This window comes from Lissotriton vulgaris, unplaced genomic scaffold (genome assembly GCF_964263255.1).
Source record: "Lissotriton vulgaris unplaced genomic scaffold, aLisVul1.2 SCAFFOLD_915, whole genome shotgun sequence".
NCBI lineage: Eukaryota > Metazoa > Chordata > Amphibia > Caudata > Salamandridae > Lissotriton > Lissotriton vulgaris.
The window spans coordinates 572,195-594,067 of NW_028248894.1; the positions used below are offsets into that span (position 1 = coordinate 572,195).

Genomic DNA, 21,873 nt, shown 5'->3' on the forward strand with positions numbered 1-21,873 from the left:
TCCACAGGTCCAGGAGTGTTCTGAGGGGTGGCTCCGGAGGCACATTCTGTCCACACCTAAATCTCCTTTGTGTTACTGATTGGAAACATTCACAGTCATGTGACCCAGGACACTGGCAGAAGGCACTAATAGGTGGTACAAGAAAATACCAACTCTCTAAAAGTGGCATTTGCAGAATTATAACTTTGAATCCGATTTGATTATTAAAGAGGATTTTAAATTACAATTAATTTGAATGTAAACAGTATATTGCCATCTGCTCCTAATACAAAGTTAGAAGTTATAAAATGTAATACAGTAAGCCAGTGTTAGTAAATGGGAGGGATTGTAAATGATGATAAACAACTTTATTCGTTTTACACTGCCAGGACACATAAAATGTAAATACAGCTGTCCTACGTTATAAATAACAATGTACCCTGGCCTATGAGCCTTTAAAAGGATTACTTATATGCATTGAAAGGAAGGTTTCGGTTTAGGCCTGGCAAAAGGTTTATCTTGTCAGGTTAAAACTGCAGTTTAAAACTGCACCACAGGCTGCAGTGGCAGGCCTGGGACATGTTTTAAAAGGTTACCTTAGTGGGTGGTACAATGAGTGCCGCAGGCCCACTAGTAGTTTTTCATTTACACACCCTGGGTACATGTAGTACAAATTACTAGGGACTTATGAGTAAATTAATTGCGCCAATAAGGTGTAGGTCAATTGTACTATGTTTGAGGGAGAGAGCCAAAGAACGTTAGCACTGGGTAGCAGTGGTAAAGTGCACAAAGTCCTAAAATCAACAAAAACAAATTCAGTAAAACAGGAGGGGTGAAAACAAAAGTTTGGGGTAATACCACACCAGGTCTAACAATACCCCACCTCTGTATAACTAATGCTTTCTGTCTTTAGTATGAGTTGAGTTTCCTAAAACTGAATTGTATTAAGATATAAGTGAAATGCTGATCAAAATCAATGCCTATCTGCAACTTAACTACCTCTAACTTCACATGTATGCGCATTATGAGGTTGATTGGCTTAGTTTCTGATTTTTTTTTGGTGGAACTGAAACATAGTTAACATTTAATACTCTGTGATTACTCATCTTGATGACACATGTCATGTTATGCTTATTTGATTAGTGCGCTAATCATCACTGAGATTACCCAGGTGCTCTGCAGGGGGAGAGGCAGCTGTCTCTTATGAGAGAATTATTCAAAGACCTAGATCTTTAACTTCTTGCGGAACTCGGGAAGCAATGAGGAGGCTCTGATGTGCTGAGGGAGGTCGTTCCATGGCTTGGGTGAGATGCATGAGAAACCGTGGCCACCGGCCAAGGTGTTGCAAATCAGTGGTATGTGTGCGAATGACAGTTAGGTTGAGCAGAGGTGAACAAATAGTATATCCTGAGCTATAAAATCAATATCGTAGTCCATTAGTTGAATCCAGTAAATCGACTTGTCTTCATATCATCTTCATTTATTTTTCAATTCAATAATTAATCCAGTCTTCACCACCAAGCAAACCAGACATTAGCGGCTAATGTCTGGTTTGCTTGGTGAAGACTGGATTAATTATTGAATGTAATTTGTACCCTACATTTGGCCTACATTCCTTTGAGGGACGTGGCCCATTATAGTGTATTAAATCAATTGCAAGAAGTTTTTATAGAGTATATAGAGCTTGCAGTAGCCCTCTGCACTGGTACATTAATCGCCAAAGTTATCTTGACATTTTTGTTGTTGCCTAAAAATTGGTGGACAAACAATGAACTCTGAACTGAAGCAGGTACTTTTAGACCCATAAGATATTTCTAAACACCGTTCCTCACAAGCCCGGTGCTTGTGTGTTGGCACCGGTCAAACTGTCCCAAGGCAGCCTTTCAAGTCAGCCACTAGATGGCTATCCTGTTTTGCATCACATATTAATAATTTGTCTTTCATTCTTGGCATCTGTGGCAAGCAGAAGCCAATCATTTGGCCTTGAAGGTCCAAGAGGACTTCAGCTGAGCCAAAGCCAGGCAACAGGTAGTTGCCTGGCTCATAACTTCACTGGCTTGCCAAGCTCTGTTCTGTAAAAACAGAGTTAAAAACTGACAAGAGTATCTATTTGTGGACTTTTGTGATCCTATGTTATGTGTTTATCACAGAAATAGTGCTGAAAATTGCATCTGTATACACCAATTTTTAAACATTTTCTCGAGGCAAGAATCCCCTCGAGTACTCTTGAAAACATCAGGCTCACCCGCTTAGCTCACACATGTGCCAAAAGCCGTTAATTTTTTTAAAGCCCCAACGCTTTAAAATTCTATGAGCCACCACCGAGGGCTGGGGTTGGTAGGCCACCCGGTGGAGTCCCAGGCCAATGTTTCTCTTCCGAAGACCTCTACTACTGTCTTGTCTGCATTTAGTTTGAGGCAGTTAGACTTCAGCTATGTGGTAACAGCGAAATTGCCTTTGGTTTCCGACAGGAAAAGTATAAGTTGTGTGTTGTCTGCATAGAAGAGTATGCTGATGTTGTGAGATCTGGTGAGGTCAGGTTGCTGGGTCATGTAGATGTTGAAAATACAGAACTCAGGAATGATCCTTGGGGGACACCGCAGATGAGGTTCTTGGGCCAGATGTGTAGAGAGGTAGTTTGACTCTCTGGGTTCTTCTTGTGAGCAATGACCAGATCCAGTTGAAGGTGGGTGCTTGGATGCCTGTGTTGTGTAGTTTTTTGATCACGGTGGGGTGGGACATGTGTCAAAGGATGCTGAGAAGTCAAGTAGTACGAGGGCTGCTGTGTACCCACAGTTTAGGATCATCTTGAAGTCTGTGGCTGAGATGCGGGTTGTCTCAGTACTGTGGTTGGGTCGAAAGCATGCTTGCATGGTGTCTAGGAGCTGGTGTTTGTTGACATGGTGGGCAAATAGTCTGTTGATTTCTTTCTCTATGATCTTAACCGGAAAAGGTAGAAATTAGATTGTCCGTAGTTTACTAGATGGGTAGGGTGAGCGAAGGGTTTCTTTAGAAGTACCTTGGCTATCACTAGTTTCTTGTAATTTTGTGGAAACTCATGTAAAGCGCTCTGATACCTCCGGGTCTAGCCAGCGCTATATAAAACTCTTAAATAAATGAATAAATAAATAAATAAATATTTTTCTGGAAACATTTTGATGGTAATGGAGTTGTTTAGAATACGGGTTAGGACTTTGTTGATAGGGGAGGTTCCCTATTTCCTCTGCGGTTAGAGTTTTCCAGGTGGTCGAGTTGTCCCTCAAGTTGCTGATCGGTAAGTCAGGGATGAGGGTGTTGCTGTAGATGATTTTGATCTTGTTGTTCTAGAAGTCTGAGAGTCTGTTGCACAGTTACTAGGAAAGGTTTATGTTGTTTGTGGTAGAGGTAGGTGATGTGAAGACTTTTACAATCAAGAAGATTTTCTATGCTGCTGTTGGAGCTGTTGTGGATGTGCTCGGCTCGTGCCTTCTTCTTGGCTTCTCAATGTGCCTGTGGGAACGTCTCTGGGCTGATATGTACTTATGCTTGTTACTTTACTGGGGGATTGTCCTGCATCTTCTTTCTAGCTGTTTGCAGTGTTGTTTTGTTGCTAAGAGTTCCTCCATGTACCAGTTGGCTTGGTCAGGGGTTCTCTTCTGGGTGTTGTGTCTCAACAGTGCTAGGGAGTCAGCACAGTTGGTGAGCGGCTTATCAAACTGCCTGATATCGGTCTTGAGGTCTTAGGTGTCATTTGGCTGATTATGTGTAACATTTCGAGCCAGCCAGATTTAAAGATTTTGCTCCATCCGCGTCTGGCCAAGTTCGTAGTGGCGGGCTTGGCTTGGCGAGGGACGTTGATTCTAACGTCGATGAGGAAGTGCCCGGTCCAGGTGAGGGGTGTGGTTGTGGTGTATTTGATGTTATTGAAGGCAGCTAAGACAAGGTTGAGGGTGTGCCCAACTGAGTGTGTGGGCTCGTTGACATGTTGCTCTAGTCCCGTGTTCTTTAGACTCCTGAGGAGAACAGCTGCATTGGGGTCATTTTTCTGCGTTCCAGGTGGAGGTTGAAATCTCCTAGTAGGATGTAGTTCTTGAAGTCGATGGCAAAAGGGGGGGATGAAGTCAGTGATGTTTCCGTCGAAAATGAATTTTGGTTCTAGCGGGTAGCAGACAAGACTTTTATCTTGAAGTGTAGGTGCTCAACGTAGGACGTGTCTTTATCTGCGGAGGTGGTGCAGCTGAAGGATTTCTTGAATATGATCACTATATGATATACATGAACATGTAAAGCTTACTAAACATCTCTTGTACCTTAAAATGACATTATTATATTATAATCAATGTTGCTTTGATGATGGAATCCTTCTGGTTCCTTCACAAAAGAATTCAAGTTCAAAATAATGAAATTAGTCCCCACAAGTCTTTTATTATAAAAGTGTACATTGAAAGAACACTTTAAAGTGTGTTTTCCCAAATGGCTTGATTTCCAGAATATTTTTCTGTAATATGCTCAGCAGCCCTTTAGAAAGAAAGATATTGTTCCTTCAACATGCATTACAAATGCAGAAAACAAGGGTCCAGCGTGCAGTGTAAGGAGCGTATTTACATGCCCCCTAGGGCTGCCACCGCATTACTTTTATTTGATGCAGCAGTGGTGCAATCAGTGCGCCACACTGCTCCATGTCTACAAACTGACGTATTGGGTCCAAAGCATCAGTTTGTAGAACCCTGCATCACATTATACCTGCACCAGGTATAATGTATGCAGGGTATGCGTTCCCATGCAAAAAACTATTCTAAAATCCATGTTAAGGTCTGACCTCGGCAGGCTCTTTTTTGCATGTAGGATAATACGGATGTATGACGTTACAACGCATACTATTACAACTACCTACCGTTACAACGCGACCATTACAACGCATACCATTACAACGCATAGCGCTTTGAGGTGCTGGATAGTGGTAAGTATAATTTACTATTCTAACTCCAGTCCCCGTGGACCCTAGGGAAGGTGTTGGATAGTAAATTATACTTATTCCCTATCCTAGAGCGCCCCCCAGCGCAATGCGTTGTAATGGTATGCGTTGTAAAAGTCGCGTTGTAATGGTAGTGCGGAGTAAAAGATGCGTTGTAACGGGTGTATACCGGATAATACATATACTATTGTATGTAACAATAAATGAAAAGGCCTTGATGGGGAATGAGTAAACTTAAAAGCTGTAAGACATCAAGGTTCTGATCTTCCCCTCCATATATGCTGTGATGTTTTTGCCTCCTTTACAGTCATTATGGGTTAGGAGCAGTAGGCTCATGACTAGTGTCCTCCCTCTTGTTTTACATTTCATTACCCTTGTGCATTAAACGACGCTATAGGGAGAAAGACAGCGTGTTGCAAATGTGCAAAAAGAATGGGGAAAAAAAGATTGGAAAGGAAGGCAAAATGACAAGTATGCAAAAAAGGGCCACGTAGAGAAAGACAGCCAGGGAGCGAGAGGGCGAGAGACAGAATCTCACTCACCTGAACACATAGTCATGTTGGTCTATTTCTTGTCCCAACTTGGATCCGTTCAGAATGCCGCCATTGCCCACGGCAGCACAGCGGATACAGGGGGACTCCGCTGTGGGCTCTCGGTTCCACTCATTAAATATGTAGCCATTTGCCGTGGTATTCAGCAGAGGCAGCGTCTCATTCAGGACTAGAAATAGGAGGAGAAAGGAGCTGTGAGCCCACTGAACGTAAACAATACAATATCGTCATTCTTCCGCAACTCGGACGACCCACTCTTACTACACATGGACTCTGAGGTGATCTAGCTTGGGTTGTAGACAAATGCAATCAAATACACTGCTGCAAACAATGGAACAACACTTGCATATTCCCAAAAACAATCATTCTACAATGACCGATAGGTTGTGGATGCAGAGGTGAATTTGCTTATTGTTAAATCAAGACATTCTCAGACAGGCCGTTATTTCTTAATGTCTGACTGATTTAGGCCAGGTAGTTACACATAGGTTTGCTGGAGAACACTGCCGTGTGTCTGACTGCTCCAGATCTACAGACCTTTTGAATGGCAGCATTTCCAGATCAATAATAACATGAAGGTGGGAGGGGGCCCAGGGGAATTTAAAGACCGAGCAAAGACACGTTCCCTAACATGAATACATAACACAAAAGTGTCGATGGGTCTACAAAGCATTAAAAAGTCTACCAAAGTATGTATCTTGACTGTCCTATGATGTCGTACCAAAGAAAAGTGAAAATCAAGAAAAAGTGGATACCCTAATCTCAATGTGATCTGGAAAGGATACCCATCAGTCTCCACACGGAACCGCCCTTCATTGTTTGGGATTCCTTAGAGACTACCCACTTGGAGAACTACCGTTAACCGAGGAAGCCTTGTTCAAATCACCTCCAAACACCGGGTAGTTGCCAGTATGGTCTAAGTATGGATGATGAAAACTTACAAGTGGATATGAGACTGATTTGCAGTGCATGTGAGAGAAAATGTGAGTAAATGGTGAAAATAAAATTGGGTGAGGGAGCAATGTAGAATTTAATTCTGGTTCTGCTCACTCCTCCAATATTAAAAAAGCAGCAATGGCAGTTTTAACAAATAACTGCCTGGGTGTAAAAAATGGTAGACATGTTTCAGCAAATATGTTGGACACCTGTGTCCATTGCCTTCATCAGGACCTAGATATAACTTATGCTACTGCAGGGTAAAAGTGCAAAAATAGATAAGATAAAGTGACTGCATAAATATCTTGCTATGACAAGGAAAAAGATCACCTGATATCCTAGGTGTCTTCTTAGCATATTACGATTGAGTCTGCATGTCACTGATAGGAAAATAAACAAACACAGACACACAGTAAGTGTACATACAAGTAACAATGGTAGACAGTGTAAAATAAAGATGTAGTTTCTAACCATACTTTACTATAAAATGATTCGGAGCGGTTTTTCCCGAATCGGAATCGACCCCAAAATATTATTTAAGGCAGTTAGATCGAATTTTTTCCAGTTCCTTTTCGGGGTCATCAAGGAGGGGAAGAAAGGATGCGTACACCCTGCGATCGCGGGGTACGGTGCGTACACCCCATGATTGTAGGGGTACGCACCGTACCCCTGCTATCATGGGGTGTACGCACCGTACGGTGTGTAAGTGATTGTGTGCTTTTCCTTATGAATCGCCCTTACCTGACGTGGACCGTATGAATCGCGTCCTCATACCCCGGTCCGGATTGTACTCGTCAGCTCGTACGGCATGTGTACGAGTCGTACGGTTCACTGTTTCAGCCTTGCAATACGTAGGGATCACGACGATTCGGACGGATTGACGGAATACGAATTGTACTACGCGCCTTGGACGGACGGGTACGAATCGTACGGCGATGGCTCTGAATGAAAATCGTACGGACGCTTTTTTTTCAGGTTCGGAATCGGCCCCTTAATGTGGGAAAGACTAAAAAAAATTGTTTCCCACAGGTGACCAGCTGTATGTATTGGGTTGGAGTTAAGTAAGTTAATGTTCAAGGCGGCTAAGTCGGCAATGAAATTGCTACATGTTGAATTGGACAGGTCATCCAAATGTAAAATAAGGTCGCCCAGGAGCGAGAAGTTTTTGGAGCTCATAAGTAAGGGGGTTATATAGCTAGGAAACGAAGTGGCCCATGGTATTGGGTCGTGGTGGGCGGTAAACAAGCAAACCAGAAAGCGTGAAGTTGGGATTTAAGGGTAACTTAAAGAGGGCGGTTTCTCAGTTGGGGATGTCTACAGGATCAAATCTGCATTGCAGACAATTTTTTAAAATAATGGCTATGCCCCCTCCAGATTTGTATACTCTGTCCTTTCGAACAATAGCATAGTTTGGTGGTAGTGCTGCAGCTATATCAGATCCGGCGCTCTCGTGGAGCCAGGTCTCAGTAAGGAATACGGTGTCTAGCTGTTCGTCCCAGAGAAGGTTAAAAATGTTCAACTTGTGTTTGGGGAGTGAGCGACAGTTGAGACTAAGGAACAAAAAGTCCTTATTAGGGGGAGCTGTAGTATCAGTGTGAGAAGTGTTTCTTGTTGCAGTGGGGGGATAAGGCTGGTTAGTAGAAGGGGAGAAGTTGCAGCAAGGACAAGTTTTGTCAGCTATATTTTCAGCTGAGTAAAGTTGGCAACCTTTTATTGAAGGGGGGCGGGGAGCTAAGATTTGATCAGGTGAGAACATAAGTCTGTTTGATGACGTTTCACCAGGGGTCGTGGCCCCTGGCCCTGGTCGGGCACAGACGGGCTTGCCTTTGGCGCGCCTTCGGTGTGTTAGCGGCATGCCCGCTGCGCGGGTTGACTGGCATCTGCTTAGAGTAGTGAACGGGGCTCTAGATCACATGTCGGTCGGAGCTCCACCTCTACTCATCCAGCCAGTAGTGAGCAAGCAAAGAGGACTCGTTCTGCCCAACACCATCCACACCAATCAGGCATAAAGCCCGCGGTGGACCGAGGTGAGCGCACGTTTAAAAACAAACAGTGTGTGACAATTTAGCTGCTTAGTGAAGAAAAGAATTAAAAAGTAACCGGTGCTGGTTTCTTAGGAAACAAAGGAGATAGTGCCTTTCAGCAGAATTAGCGAGGCAAGGCTAAGACTTACACTACTTGCTGCCTTTCTAGTATTGCGCGCATCCTCTGCGTGGATTGACTTGCATCTGCTTAAAGTAGTGAACGGGGCTCTAGGTCGTGTGACCGTCGGAGCTACGCCTCTACTCGTCCAGCTAGTAGTGAGAAAGCAAAGAGGACTGGTTCTGCCCAACACCCTCCACAACAATCAGGCGTAAAGCCCGCGGTGGACCGAGGTGAGTGCACGTTTAAAAACAAACAGTGTGTGACAATTTAGCAGCTTAGTGAAGAAAAGAATTAAACAGTCACTGGTGCCGTGTTCTTAGGAAACAAAGGAGATAGTGCCTTTCAGCAGAATTAACGAGGCAAGGCTAAAACGTACAGCTCTCGCTGCCTTTTTAGTAGTGCGTGCGTCCCTCATATGTTAATGAGTGGTACAGCATTTGAATGCAATGTGGAGTGCCAACACGTTTTGGAGTGGAAAAAGAGCAGTTGACTTCTTCTAAGGTACTGAAACATTATGACTCAGATTTGCAGTGTGTAATAATGGTTGACGCCCGAAATATGGGATTAAGTGCTGTTCTCAGGTGAAGGATGCCCAGGTTCAAACAGTTGGTTATGCTTACCGGGTCTTGACAATTGCTGAGAAGCAATATTCAGTGATAGAGAAGGAACTCTTGACTTGCTGGTGGGAGGTCATAAAGTTTTGGAATTATGTGTGGGGTAAAAGTTTTGTGATTCAAACTGACCATAAGCCAGTGGTTTATAGATTAAGTCGAAAGAAAGCTGGAGGATTTACACTGCATATTGCTTGACTCTCTACTAAACTACTACAATTTGATTTTGTCCCAGAATATATTCCTGGTGCCAAAATGGTTGTGCAGATTATCATTCCCAGTTTTCAAATTGTGTGGAGGAATAAAATGAGTTTGGCTCTGAGGAAGAGATTGAGGATTGTATTGTTGCATCTCTAGATTTACCTCAGATGGGCCCTTTTTCGAAACATAACTAACTCCAAGTATTAAAAGAAGATGCCACCCTGGGTATAATCATGAAGTACGTGGAGTCAGGGTGGCCAAAGGAGAGACTTGAAGACTTTTGTCAAGATAGTGAAAGAACTGTCCGTTGAGGATGGGTTGTTATAGACTGGTGACAAATCTGTTCCACCTATCTCATTAAGAAACCCAAATATTGTTCAAGACTATGACGGTCACTTAGGGGCTATAATGACTAAGACACATATGAGATTGTCTTTTTGCTGGCCTTCCATAGACAGGGAGATCGATCAGGTAGTAAAAGAATGTGCTATTAGTCCCAGTTGTGACAAGTCTACGAAGTTAAGGACTCCGCCATGGTGTCCCATTGAATTGCCAACAGCTCCATGGGAACAGGTTGGAAAAGATATTGTGGGTCCATTTAACTCTCTTGCTAGTACTTCTTATTTTGCTCTAGTCATGAAGGACTATTATTTCCAATGGCCAGAGGTCAGGTTTGTGGGTGACATTTCATTGAAGGTGGTGGTCGTATTTTTAAGGAAGTATTTCTAAAGGAAGGGTTCCCAGCAACATTAATATCAGATAATGGGCCTCAATTTGTGTTTAGTGAAGAAGAACCTTTCTTGAAATCTAGTGGCATCAAGCATCTCAGTTCTTTATATCATCCCCAAACCAATGGTTTTGTTGAAAGGATGAACAAAGTGTTGGGAGAGTTCATTCAGTGGACCATAGCTAACAGATGTGTGGTGGTGAATGATGTCAAATCAATGCTGTGGTTTTACAGCACTACCCCGCGTGCATCCACTGGAGTGTCGCCTTTGGAATTGCTTGGAAGGAGAGCTACGACTTATTTCTGTCCAGCATGGATGAACAAGTGGGTCAAGGCGAATGATCATATTCGGATGAAAGAAGGTATCTTACGGAAGGTGGCGAAAGTACAAGAGAAACAGAAAAACATATTTTTAGAAAAGGAATAGAGTAAAAGTTGCAAAGCATAAAGTGGGTGAGAGGGTTCATGTGTGTGAAGCCAGATGAAGTCAGATTTATATATCGCAAAACTTAGCCCCAGAGGGCGTCAAGGCGCCTAGCCAAATAAAACGATAAGGTCAAAGACCATGATTACTGGTAGGCCTTGGTGAAACACCACGTCTTTAGAGCTTTCTTAAAAAGAGCCATGGTGGGTTGGGATTTGATCTCAGAGGGGAGGGCATTCCATAGTTTAGGGGCCATAGATGAAAAGGCTCTTCCTCCCCATCTGACCTTGTTTGTCTGAGGGACGGTGAGAAGGTTCTTATTGGCAGAGGGAATGTTTCTGCTAGGGGTGTAGAAGACTCTTCCTAGCAAGAGAAACAAAAGCGGTGCTAGGGACGTCCAGAACAAATCTGGCAGCCGCGTTCTGGATGGTCTGGAGGTGTTGGATGAGGCCTTTATTGATGCCTGCATAAAGGGCGTTACAATAATCCAGCCGTGATGTAACTAAGGCCACCACAGTCTGTTTGCGAGCTTGAGGGGAGAGATAGTGGGCGATTTTTCTAAGAACCTTTATAACTCCCCAACAGGTCGAAACAGTTCTATTGACCTGTAGTGACATGTCCAGAGAGGTATCGAAGATCACGCCAAGATTCCGGGCGGAATTTTACGGTACGGGACAGGCTCCGAGAGAAGGAGGCCACCATTCATTGGACCAACTGTTTTGATCTTTACCGAAGATCAAGACCTCGGTTTTCTCTCCGTTCTGCTTCAGGGCGTTTAAAATCATCCAATCGGAGACAGCCTGCATGCAGTTCCTGAAGCTGAGCGCGGAGGTACTCACCGAGTGGGAGAGGGACACCATGATCTGGGTGTCATCGGCGTATGACACCACCTCCATCCCCTGAGCTCTTACTAGCCTAGCAAGTGGGGCCACATAAATGTTAAAGAGGGTCGGACTTAAGGCCGACCCCTGTGGGACCCCACATTGCACAGGCTTAGCAGGGGAGAGGAACTCTCCTAGCTTGACCTCTGTTCTCTTTGGTCAAGGAAAGAGGACAGCAGGCTTAGTGCTGGACCCTCCACCCCTATCTCCCTCAGACGAGCAGTTAAAGTCGAGGGAGATAGGGTATCAAAGGCGGCGGTCAGGTCTAAGAGGACCAAAAGAGTGGTCTGGCCTCGGTCGACCCTTGATCGTATATTGTCTGTCACTACTGTGAGCGCCGACTCAGTGCTGTGGAATTTTCAAAAGCCATGTTGAGACAGGTCCAGGAAACCAGCGGCATCAAGGAAAGCAGTCAGATGATGATTGAGGTGTGATTCCAACATTTTGGCTGGGGCAGGCAGTAAGGAAAATGACCGGAAGTTGTTAAGGGTGTCCGGATCCAGAGTGGGCTTTTTGAGCAATGGCTTGACTATGGCCTGCTTCCAGGATGCAGGGAAAAGGCCCTGAGCCATAGCCTGGTTCATTTCCTCAAGAAGAGGGGGCAACAGGATTTCCCTGCAATCTTTTAGAACCTTCAGAGGGCAGGGGTCCATTAGTGAACCTGACTTTGTCCTGTTTAACAGAAAGTCTAGTTGGTCGAGAGTAAGGAGCGGGAAATTGGTCAGAGTCTTAGAGGGATCTTTGGCCCAAGATTCTAAGACAGGTTGAGGCGGGAGAGGACGGGAATACATAAGGTCTCTCTGTGCTTCCAGAGTGAGAGAAATGTCGGCGATCTTAGCATGAAAAAAATGAGCAATCTTGTCGCACAGCTCTTGGGAACCTATGATGGGATCAGGTGTTTGTAGAGAACACAAGGAATCTACAATCTTAAATAATTCCCTAGGGGACGTGAGGGACGATGTGAGCCTGGAGAAGTAGTCCTGCTTTTCTTTGATGACCTTAGTCTTATATTCTCCAAGAAACAGCTTGTGTTTTTCTCTATCTGTGGGGTTCCAAGTTTTCCGCCATTGCCTCTCCTGCCTCCTACATCCCTGCCTCAGCAGTCTAAGATGCTCCGTGAACCAGGGGGCAGAAGGTTTTCGCCTAGCTGAATTGCGTAGAGAGGCAGGGGCTAATAGATCAACCGTTCTGGAGATAGAATTAGCAAGAGCCAGTGCAGCATCACTGGCATCCTTCGAGGGGGGGATAGGAGCCTGCGCTATAAGGGGGGCAAGAAGGTCATTGGTGGTACCCTTATAGTTCCGCTTAAGTATTTTATTAGTAGAACTTCGTTGAGGTAGAGAAGAGGAAAGGGTTTTAAGTTCTAAGGGAACCGCCAGATGGTCTGACCAGACCAGGGGAATAGGGGGGCCTACAGATAATCTAGGGTCATTGGAGAACACCCCATCAAGGATGTGGCCAGCCAGGTGGGTAGGGCTATCAACCGGCTGATGAAGTCCACATGCGGCCAGGGGGTCCACCAGGGAGAGGGTGTCCTTCGAGCAAAGATCATCTAGATGAAAATGAAGGTCTCCCAGAATCGTAAGATGGGGTTTGCCAAAGTGTGTAAAACTGTACATGTAGAGAAGGGTGGAACCAAGTTTGGTCTGGCTGCCAAAATCCTGGAAGTAAAGGGAAATAGTGTCAAAGTGAAGGATGGACAATAGTGGAACAGTGGATGTGTGGTAAAAGTGAGATACAGAGAGGAGACTATGGACAAAAGCAAGGTTGGAATTGTGGAGCAATGATGGCATGTCTGGGATGTATTCAGCAGTGTCTGGACCATGTGAAGGTGACATGGCCAGGGGGCATGGGTGAGACGCCGCAGTCAAGTGAGAAACTTGGTGAACAGTTACAATATCGAATTTTTAATATTAAAATGGCAAAATATTGAGTATTAAATATCGAGTGGACATAATATCACAAAAATATAGTGGTGCAGAACATCTAAATTCAGGTAAGAAATATGTATATTTGAATTTTTTGTAAAGTAATGAATTTTATGTTATTTAATTTTTGCGAAATTTAATTCTGTAGCGGGTTGTGGGTTTACAGAGGAATAGGGTGGGAAGTAATTTAATTATATTAAATTAAATATTAATTTCTGTTTATTGGCATTGATAATTACTTTATTGTTAATTCATTTTTAACTGTTAATTAATTTTTATTAATTGGTAATCAATTTTTAATAATTGATTAATTGATCATTATATTAATTGTATTAATTTATAATTCAGAGTAGGTTGTAGGTTTATAGAGGAATAGGGTAGGAAGTAATTTAATTGTAATTAAGTCAATATTCATTTGTATTTATTGGCATTGATAATTTATTGTTAATTCATTATTAACTGGTAATTAATTTGTATTAATTGATTAATTGATCATTATATTAATTGTATTAATTTATTATTCAGAGCAGGTTGTGGGTGTATAGAGGAATAGGGTAGGAAGTAATTTAATTGTAATTAAGTAATTATTGAAATTGTTTTTGTGTAATGATGATTAATTTACTGTTAATCAATTATTAATTGGTAACTGTTTTTAGCACTTATTAATTTTTGGTATTTATAATTAAATAATTTGTAATTGGTAATTAATATTGATTCACTTTTTATTGGTATTGATAATTAATTTATATATATTTAATTATTAAATCATTACTTTCCCTACTGTTGCACTCACTGAAGAGGAAATAGTAATTTATTCCTACCCATTTTCCAATAGTTTCTCTACTGTTGCACTCACTGGAGTGGGAATAGTAATTTTTACGCCTACGCTATCCAACACTTTCCCTACTGTTGCACTCACTGGTGTGGGAATAGTAATTTTTACCCCTACGCTATCCAACACTTTCCAACATTTTCCCCACTGTTGCACTCTCTGGAGTGGGAATAGTAATTTTTACCCATACACTATCCAACACTTTCCCTACTGTTGCACTCACTAGAGTGGGAATAGTAATTTTTACACCTACTCTATCCAACACTTTCCCTACTGTTGCACTCTCTGGAGTGGGAATAGTAATTTTTACCTCTATGCTATCCAACACTTTTCCTACTGTTGCACTCACTGGAGTAGGAATAGTAATTTTCACCCCTACACTATCCAAAACTTTCCCTACTGTTGGACTCTCTGGAGTGGGAATAGTAAATTTTACCCCTACGCTATCCAAGACTTTCTCTACTGTTGCACTCACTGGAGTGGGAATAGTAATTTTTACACCTATGCTATCCAACACTTTCCCTACTGTTGCACTCTCTGGAGAGGGAATAGTAATTTTCACCCCTATGCTATCCAACACCTTCCCTACTGTTGCACTCACTGGAGTGGGAATAGTAATTTTCACCCCTACGCTATGCAACACTTTCCCTACTGTTGCACTCACTGGAGTAGGAATAGTAATTTTACCCCTACGCTATCCAACACTTTCCCTGTTGTTGCACTCACTGGAGTGGGAATAGTAATTTTCACCCCTACGCTATGCAACACTTTCCCTACTGTTGCACTCACTGGAGTAGGAATAGTAATTTTACCCCTATGCTATCCAACACCTTCCCTACTGTTGCACTCACTGGAGTGGGAATAGTACTTTTCACCCCTACGCTATGCAACACTTTCCCTACTGTTGCACTCACTGGAGTAGGAATAGTAATTTTACCCCTACGCTATCCAACACTTTCCCTACTGTTGCACTCTCTGGAGTGGGAATAGTAATTTTTACCCCTACGCTATCCAACACTTTCTCTACTGTTACACTCACTGGAGTGGAAATAGTAATTTTTACACCTACGCTATCCAACACGTTCTCTACTGTTGCACTCTCTGGAGAGGGAATAGTAATTTTCACCCCTATGCTATCCAACACTTTCCCTACTTATGCAGTCTCTGGAGTGGGGAATAGTAATTTTTACCCCTACGCTATCCAACACTTTCCCTACTGTTGCACTCACTGGAGTAAGAATAGTAATTTTTAGCTACCTGCTATCCAACGCTTTCCCTACTGTTGCACTGACTGGAGTGGGAGTAGTAAATTTTACCCTCCCACTATCCAACGCTTTCCCTACTGTTGCACTCACTGGAGTGGAAATTGTAAATTTTACCCTCCCACTATCCAACACTAAAAATATTGAACATTTTTTATTATTATTATGTTAACATATTTATGTAATAAAAAATACTAATGCATATTTTTTTTATAATATACATTAATTAATTATTCATTTTAAAGCTATTTAAGTATGTTTTACTTCATTACATTCATTATTTCATTATCTAACATTACTTTTAAGACATTTAAAAAATTCGATATTTTGACAAACTATATTATTTACAACAATATTTTGGATTCAATATTTTTGTATTTACCTGTTTGTAGATAGAAAGTCGATATTCTGTCATACTATATTTTTTCATCAATATTTTGGCAGGTCGATATTTTGCTCCTCGATATTCTGTCAGTGATCCGAGAAACGTATCTCTTAGATCTAGAGTTTAGCTTATGTTTCAGTTTTTGGATTCCTTATTCCACAGGGTTAGAATATAATGGAACATGTGTATTGATTTTGCTTGCTTACACTAGCATTTGATTTCTAGTTTGATGTTATTTTTCCCGTATGTTTTTTCCAATTTTTGGTATTGTAATAATTGCTACATTTTATGTAGTATTTGCATTGTTTGTTAAGAATTTGTATTGTTTTGTAAAAGGGAGAAGCCATGTAGTATCTATGTACATGCACTCGTGCATGCCTTCATGGAACACTTGTTATTGTTTATCAAGGTTCTATGTGGACTGCTTTTTAAATGATTGGGTAATTGTTGCTGTACCTGTTGTACCACCAGCAACTCGTGCATTTCATGCTCAAGAAACTCACCTTTCGATTGTAATTTGAAGCCTCCTTTGTTCTTGAGGCAAGTAGAGAGCTATATAGGCTTGGTTATGAAAACCAAGCCATGAGTTCATGAACTGGGAGTCAGTGGAAGGCGTGACAAATCACGAAAACATGGTCACTTGTCTTTAAACCATTTATTGCTCCGACAAATGCATTTTGAGCTCCCTGTAGTCTTACTATAAGATTTGTTGGCTGATCTGCATAAAGAGCATTTTAGTAATCGATATGAGAATTCACAGCACCACTGGTTTGATTCTCATACGAGAGGGAAAAATATTTTGAACCATTGATTGAATTTGATGGTTAAGGGATGCTTCAGAATTGAAAATAAATCCCACATTGGCATGTTCTCTAGAGCAGCTATTTTGAGACTGAAGATGTCTGAGTCTCAAATTGAAGATCATCCCTAGACTTTGTTTCACTTCTATTTTTTGTGTTTGATAATTGAAAAAGGTGCGTCTTATCGAACCTTACATCAAAAAGAGGGGCATTTTTATATGGGGTTGCACCTCCTGTGAAAATTTGTTGTACACCTACTTGTTGTTTGCGTATTCTTCAAATGACTGTGGTTCACTTGAGATAGCATAAGCCCAAAGGAGCAATTCTGTGTAGTTACATTAAATTACATGTAAGGAAAAACGAAAACATTTAATGAAGCCCAACACACATAGAAACACTCAAAAGGGAAATATGGTGAAATTAAATCATACAGTGTCAATTTCATCCAGTGAGTCTCAACCCATAAATTGCTAGCCACACAACTTTACACATGACATGTCAAAGGTTGGTCAGGCATGGCAAGATTTAATCAAAGCAAACACAAGGAGATGATGAACAGAGTGCTGAAACTTTTCAGATGCTCACCCCCAGTCACAGATCTGAGTTGAATTCATCATCGTTCTTTAGCGCACTTCGCCACCCCAGTTCAGACACAGCTAAATGCAAATCAGTCTGACTCTGTGCCTCATGGGAACAGTCCAGCCCGAACTGCCAAGCCATGTCTTCCCTGGACCAGAAACAAGCATCCTGGGACCGGTGTTGGGCTAACAGCCCTCATCAGCCAGGCTAGCTTGAATCCAGTGGCAAAGTGAGTAATTGACCCACGTCTGGGCATACCCTGCCAGCTTAGGGCGAACAATTCAAACACAAGCAGATGATGAACGGAGCAATGAAACTTTTCAGACACTCACTTCAAGTCACAGATCTTGATTGAATCCATCATCGTTTTTTAGCTTACTTCGCCACCCCAGTTCAGACACAACTATATGCAAATCAGTCTTGAGTCTGTGCCTCATGGGAACAGTCCAGCCTGAACTGCCAAGCTATACCTTCCCTGGACCGGAAACAAGCATGCTGGGACCGGTTTCCAAAACATCGAAACCGATCCTAGGATGCTTATTTCCCGTCCAGGAAGGACCTGGCCTGGCAGTTCGGGCTGGACTGTTCCTATTGGGCGCAGGGTCAATACTGATTTGCATATGGCTGGATTCAAACTGGATGGCATGGTGAGCAAAAGAAACGATGGATTTAGGCCCAGATCTCAGTACTGGGGTGAATGTATGACATTGTTGTGCATTATGTCCATCAATTCTTCTTTAAGCTTTAATCAAAGCCATTCATTATGAGGCAACACATACAAAGTTGATACACAGTGTACAGAATAAATGGCTTCCATTAATTCAACAAAAATGGTCAACACATAGTTAAATCTAATAAAGAAGCAGTATCAAGAAAGAGAATAAAGCATAACATTATGGTAGTCCATATTAATTAAATAGGAGTGGACGTTTCAGCCCAATGGTCAAATTGACCATGGCCATCATCAGGACGAAAGTATTCCAAGACATATGACCAACAGCCTATTGTTTGTACAGTAATGATCAAGGAAGACAGGGATAACAACACCCATCAACAGAAGTAACTGAGGTTAGGTAAGTCCAAGTATGAATAGGACAAGAGCTGATCTAAATAGGAACATTCGTAGATCCCTCGAGGAAAAGCAATCTCTTGGAGAATCGGATACTGGGCATCAGGAACGAAACACAGCTGCATCAATAACACAGTCAAATATCTTTGTGCTTGAAACAAATGGAGCTATAGTCACGTCACATCTGATTCAGCTGCAATTAAGCCAGTCCAAAATGTGTAAAGTTACATGGCTAGCAATTTATGGGTTGGGACTAATGGGATAAGATTGACTCTACGGTTAAATTTGCAATATTTTCCTTTTGGGTGTTTCTATGTCTGTCAGGCTTCATGAAGTGATTTAGTTTTCCCTTACATGTGTTTTAATTAACTACTTATAATTATTCCTTTGGGCTAATGCTATCTCAAGTGAACAACATTCATTTACAGAATATACTTACCCTGGTTCCTGGGGTTACTGGGTCGACCACGTAAGTTGATACTATTGTCATTTGCATATGACTACAGGCCACCATTAAAGTTGTGCCTAATTTATATAGAGTCTTAATTATCTATAAAGAGATCTGAGAGCTAGGCAGATCCTTCCATACCCATCAATGACAGGTTTTTGAGGCTATCAAAGGAGGGAAGTTTAGGATACCATTTGTGGGCCAGCATTGATAACAACTCATGGCGAGCAGGACATGAATACTGGTCAAAAGGTTTAAAAACCCTATGCCTAAATGACCTCTGGAACTTGCACGCTAGTCAGAAGGAATTTAAAAGGCTAGCGAAAATCAGTACCAAACAATTATCAATAGTGGAAGATAAAGCCTGCCTTGCAAAAAGAAGTCATGGGTGGATGACCCTTCAATCCTATGCCTTGTTAATTCCTAGCCGTACCTTACTATATCGTTCAGTGCTCGAACGAAACTACGTTTTTTAAAACTGAGGCTGGGAGTTATTAACCTGTTGACTCATTGGCCAAAATGGAAAAGAGAACATGGAAAAGTTCAATGCTGACTTTGTGGGACCCACAAAGAAGATATCATACACATCATAAGCCTGTGCCCAAAACTATTGATAGAGAGACGGGCCCTACTCAAGCACCATTGGAATAGAAACATGATTACAAGCTGTAGAGCAGCAGTTTTGGCCTGTTTTGACCCTAGGAACACTAAATTAAATTGTGCCCTAGTAAGATTTATGGAGCGCGCTGCAAAAAAAACTTATTGAGGTGCCCAGAGTTTGCGACCCCCCATCGGAATAACGCTGTCAAGTTTTACTTGTTGTTGCTATTCCTACTGGCTTTTTATGAATATGACTTTTTAAATGGAAGTTTTATCTGTTATTGTCTACACATAATGGTTTTTTATGAATATGACATTCTAAATGCAATTTTGAAACCTTTTAAATGTTTTGTACTTGCAATTTTTTTTAAAAATCACGCAATAAAGATTTATTATTATTATTATTAGGTTTTTGAGGCTGAAAAGAAAAGGGCCCAGTTTTCATCTCGCAGTGACCATTCAGTTAGAATAGAGTAAAACCACCAAAAATGTGTGTCTAATATGGACCGCTGCTCAAGAAGGATATTATGATCTACTGCATCAAAGGCCGCCAAGACCTCAAAGAAGTCTGTGGATTTGAAAGTAGTGTTCAGATGTGCTGATAGGGAAAGCTGCTCAGACGAATTAGAAGACCATCTGCATATTACAAAGGCATTTAATCTTGGTCTTGAGATTCACCAGTAACTTTCAGATGATATGTAAAGGGAAAATTGCCCAGCAACCAGTTGAATTGCTGTATTTTGTAGATGCTGAAGAGTCATAAGTTACTAAGATACCCATGACAAAGACATCTACAGTACGCATCCTATAAGACAAAATTGGTGCAGTACCACACCAGCAAGGAAAGCATTTGACTGAAGTGTCTCAGCGGATCTAGAAGGATCCTCAATGTGAGAATGAAAACCAGATCGTTCAAGCAGCTGCACACCCAGACTTCATAGAGTTGAGATTAGGCATGGTCTAAAGGCTTTGAGACAGAAGTCTGAAGACCAAACAGAATTCTTGCTGCCAAAGATTAGGACCTACTATTCAACTAATCCTACACCAATGGAAGATTTTCCGGGTAAAGGTGAGTAGATTACATTTTTCATTGGGTGATTACCGTTTACAGGGGCCTGTGTTAGGGTTACCTTCAGATTTATTTTAATTACTGGTTCATTATTCAGAAGGACCAGTTCAGCCCTTAATTGGCAGCCAGGCAAGTTTGGCGTACAGATTGATTGTTACTTTTGTTACCTAGTGACCTAATAAATACAATAAAAGAAGAATAAAGAAGGTTGTCAATTTATGATAGGAGTAGTTCATTAATGAGTGCTTGTGGAGGACTTTGTAAGTTGTCTGATACACATTGCATGTCAGACTTTCATTTGTGCTTGAAGTGAGGTGATGAAGTTTTGATAGTATGAATTTTGCAGCATTTTCAAGGGTGTTGTATGTTGTAATGAAAGTGTTGAAATAATGATGTTCTAATTCTGGGTGTCAATATATTAATACCACGATATTGATGGTTCTACTGTGATATAGTAGGGGATGAGGTGTACAGTGGAAAGTGTGAACCAAAGACTTGTTTTATGACTTAACTGAAATTGCTAGTCAAGTGAGTTCATCTTAAATCTGGTGAGAAAATGCTGGAAATATGTATGCACCTCTCCAGATTTACTGTGGAGTATAGCACATCTGCTAAATACTTCTGAAACTTAGGAATTTGAATTGAATGGAAGTATATCAATAGAAGGGACCTTTTCATTTAACTAAAGGCTGCCATGAAAGCAAAAACAAATGCATAAAACTCACTGTCCCAGGCGACTTTATCCCATCCAAAGCAACCATTGTATATCCGTAGCCTCTTGTACTCCTCTGGGGTGGCATGCTTCGCCCAAACTAAAAGAGGAAGCTTGTCTAAATAGATATGTGCAAATTCTGTGTCCATTATTTTCTTCCTTATGGCACTAGGACAGTCCTAAAGAGAAAGAAAAAAAAGTTAATATTTAAGCAATTCTGCGTCTGGTTTAGATTTTTAATACTCATTAATGTTTGACTTGGTGACTTGGAAATGTAATTTCATTGTATTTACATAGCTGTATGCTGATAGGCCTGCAGGTGTTTTCCAGGGGAGTATGGATTACTTACTTAATCACAGGCTCCTTTCATAGGTGTCTCCAGTTAGTGGTAATAACGACTTTCCAAGAAAATTCAGTTGTGAAGGAAAAATAACATGGACATTATCAAGCTACACACAAATGGCATTCAGTCTCCTGCGAACCGAATGACATACGTGTGGACGCTTCACTTAGAAAGGCATGAAGGTTGAACATTTTTGCAGCATTCGATAACTTTAAAGCTTTCTGCAGAAAACACAAGCAGCTTAAATGATATTTAAAAATGAAAAAACAAAAGGAACTCTAGGAAAGATATGGTTTTGGGACTTTGCAACTATGAGACAAGAATGTTCTGGGGGGGTGGTTGGAGATAAGCATTATTCCAGTGCCCACCAGTTACACGTCACAGAAGAAAAGAGGATTGTGTCTTTGGAAGCTCTATGTAAGGTAGCAATTGGGAAT

The 21,873-nt window shown here is 41.6% G+C and overlaps 1 protein-coding gene across 1 annotated transcript in view; it reads right to left on the bottom strand.

Annotated features, from left to right (window-relative positions):
• The window catches only part of LOC147663776 (alpha-N-acetylgalactosaminide alpha-2,6-sialyltransferase 2-like), a 322,592-nt gene that overhangs the window by 256,737 nt on the left and 43,982 nt on the right, over window positions 1–21,873 (bottom strand). The window contains exons 2-3 of the mRNA XM_086950201.1: window positions 21,107–21,272; window positions 5,476–5,653 (exon numbers count right to left, since the gene is read on the bottom strand). Coding sequence (XP_086806327.1) covers window positions 5,476–5,653; window positions 21,107–21,272 — 344 coding nt within the window. The remainder of the gene's footprint in view (window positions 1–5,475; window positions 5,654–21,106; window positions 21,273–21,873) is intronic.